This window comes from Dermacentor variabilis, chromosome 2, assembly GCF_050947875.1.
Source record: "Dermacentor variabilis isolate Ectoservices chromosome 2, ASM5094787v1, whole genome shotgun sequence".
NCBI classification, from domain to species: Eukaryota; Metazoa; Arthropoda; class Arachnida; order Ixodida; family Ixodidae; genus Dermacentor; species Dermacentor variabilis.
In genome coordinates, this window is record NC_134569.1 from 163,699,131 (window position 1) to 163,701,566 (window position 2,436).

Here is a 2,436-nt window from a genome sequence, read left to right on the forward strand (position 1 = left end):
GGTTGAGGTTGTAGTACCAACTTCACACAAAAATCAAAGGAACAATATTCGTCCTCAACGTCTACAGCAATCGGAAACACCAAAAACAACTCTTCAAGAGATTATTCGAAAAGGCTACTAATCTAGCTGGAAGTAGACATCTGATTATATTAGGAGACTTCAATGCAGCCCACGAGCTATGGGGCTACGTTACGACGAATGTCAAGAGCAGGAATCTGTGGAACCACGCGGATGAGCTAGCTAGACCTTGTCTTAATCACGGATAAGCCGCATCCTGCAAGTATCGGAAATTTTCTCTGCAGAGACACCACACCTGACCTTAGGTTCATTAAGAACGCAGATCATGTTTCGTGGACTAACACAAACATGAATTTTGGCACCGATCATTACGTAACAGAAGTCAAACTGGAAGTTGAGAAAGGCCGAACTCGAGAATTCTACGTCGTAGATTGGGACCTTTTCCGTAAGTTAAGAACCCAAAGCGGAAAAGAAATCACCAAACGCAATCTCAGAGACTGGTGTGAGGGCATCATAAGGGACATCAAAACAGCGTCCAAAAGGATTGTTACAGACACTAATGTAGAGGAAATGGACTCGAAACTTACCCACTTAATAGAAGCCAAGGAAGCCATAACCCGAAGGTGGTGGGCCCAAAGACTAAATCGTAGGCTAAGAAAAAGAATCGCAGAACTTAACAAACAAATTGAACAACACTGTAACACCCTCTGCCAGCAACAGTGGGACGAGTTTTGTGAGTCAATGGATGGGCAAATTAGGAACGGCAAGGCGTGAAATTGATCAAGCATCTGCTGGATGAAGAAGGCACTAAAGCCAACCAGAGACACAGCCTTGCCCGAGCTATACACGTAGCGCTTAAGGATCAGCCCATCCAAACAGTTACTAAGCAACTAATTGACAAATACATACCAGTTAGAAATGAGCAGGACCAACCACTTCCATCAGAATACAGGGGAGCCGCTAAACCTAAACTCGACCAAGCCTTCACCACATCCGAAATCCGGAGGGTGTTAAGTGAACTAAATCGAAAGTCAGCCCCCGGTCCTCATGGAGTAACAAACAGATCACTTAACAATCTCGATGAGCCGTCAATCGAATCGCTGAGAGGCTTCATGAATGAAGCATGGATTTCAGGCGATGTCCAAAAAGAATTAAAAACTTCACAAGTTATAGTAATACCGAAACCGGGCAAACCTCCAAGGTCGGACAACTGAAGGCCAATATCACTTTCATCATGCGTGGGGAAGGTCACTGAAAACGCAATCCTTAATAGGCTAAAATACCCCTTAGAGGACAATAGTATGTACACTCACAACATGCTGGGTTTTAGGTCCGCACTTTCCACGCAGGATGCCATGAAGCAAATTAAACACCGCATACTCGATGGATATTCTAGAAATACTAAGACCTTACTCGGATTAGAGTTGGAAAAAGGGTTCGACAGCATCAAGCATGAGTACATCCTCAAAACAATAGAAGACATTGAACTGGGTTTGAGGATGTTTAAATAGATCACATCCTTTCTCGAAGCACGCACTGCGAAGATAAAGGTCGGCGACACAAACTCGGATGTGGTTCAGCTCGGAGATCGAGGAACCCCCCAAGGATCAGTGATCTCTCCCGTCCTTTTCAACCTGTGCATGATTGGTCTGTCCAGGAAGCAGGGCAACATTAAGGGCATTGACCATACCATATATGCTGATGATCTCCCTGTATGGTGTGCTGGTGGCAGTGAAGGGCAGATACAGGCAGCACTGACTGAAGCGATCAAGATGGTGGAGGAATACCTGAGACCCACTGGACTCAGGTGCTCCCCACATAAATCGGAGTTGCTACTTTATAGACGTAAAAAAGGGGGCACGCCTAAGGGCTTGAAACCTCTATCGGAAAGCAATATACGCCTACATACAGAAAATGGTGTCAATATGCCCAGAGTCAATGTGATCAGGGTACTAGGCTTCTTCATTGATGCAAATGGTTAAAACCATACGTAAGTCAAGAAAATCTCCCTTAAAACGGATAACACGTTCGGGATGATCATACGCCTGGCAGGAAGACACAAGGGCATGAAAGAAGATAACCTCATCAAGTTAATCAACACTTTCGTACTCTGTCATATTTCATACGCCGCTGCCGTGTACAATTGGACGCAGGTTCAACTCAAGAAGCTTGACACAGCGATCAGGAAGGTTGTTAAAAGCGCATTGGGCCTCCCAATTCGAACCAGCACTGAAAAATTGCTCAAATTAGGAATACACCACACGACCATGGAGATCGCGGAGGCTCAAGAAAAAATAACGAGACTGTCTACAACCAGAAGGAGAAGAGCAATCCTTGACAAGAGCATGACCAACCCCATTACGGATCCAGCAAAGTACACTAAAGTTCATCAAGATTTCGCAGACAGCATAATTGTCA

The 2,436-nt window shown here is 44.9% G+C and overlaps 1 protein-coding gene across 1 annotated transcript in view; it reads right to left on the minus strand.

The window, feature by feature from the left end:
• Positions 1-2,055: 2,055 nt before the first annotated feature.
• LOC142570527 (kelch-like protein 10) overlaps positions 2,056-2,436 on the minus strand; it is a 9,064-nt gene continuing 8,683 nt past the window's right edge. The window contains exon 4 of the mRNA XM_075678901.1: positions 2,056-2,063. Coding sequence (XP_075535016.1) covers positions 2,056-2,063 — 8 coding nt within the window. The remainder of the gene's footprint in view (positions 2,064-2,436) is intronic.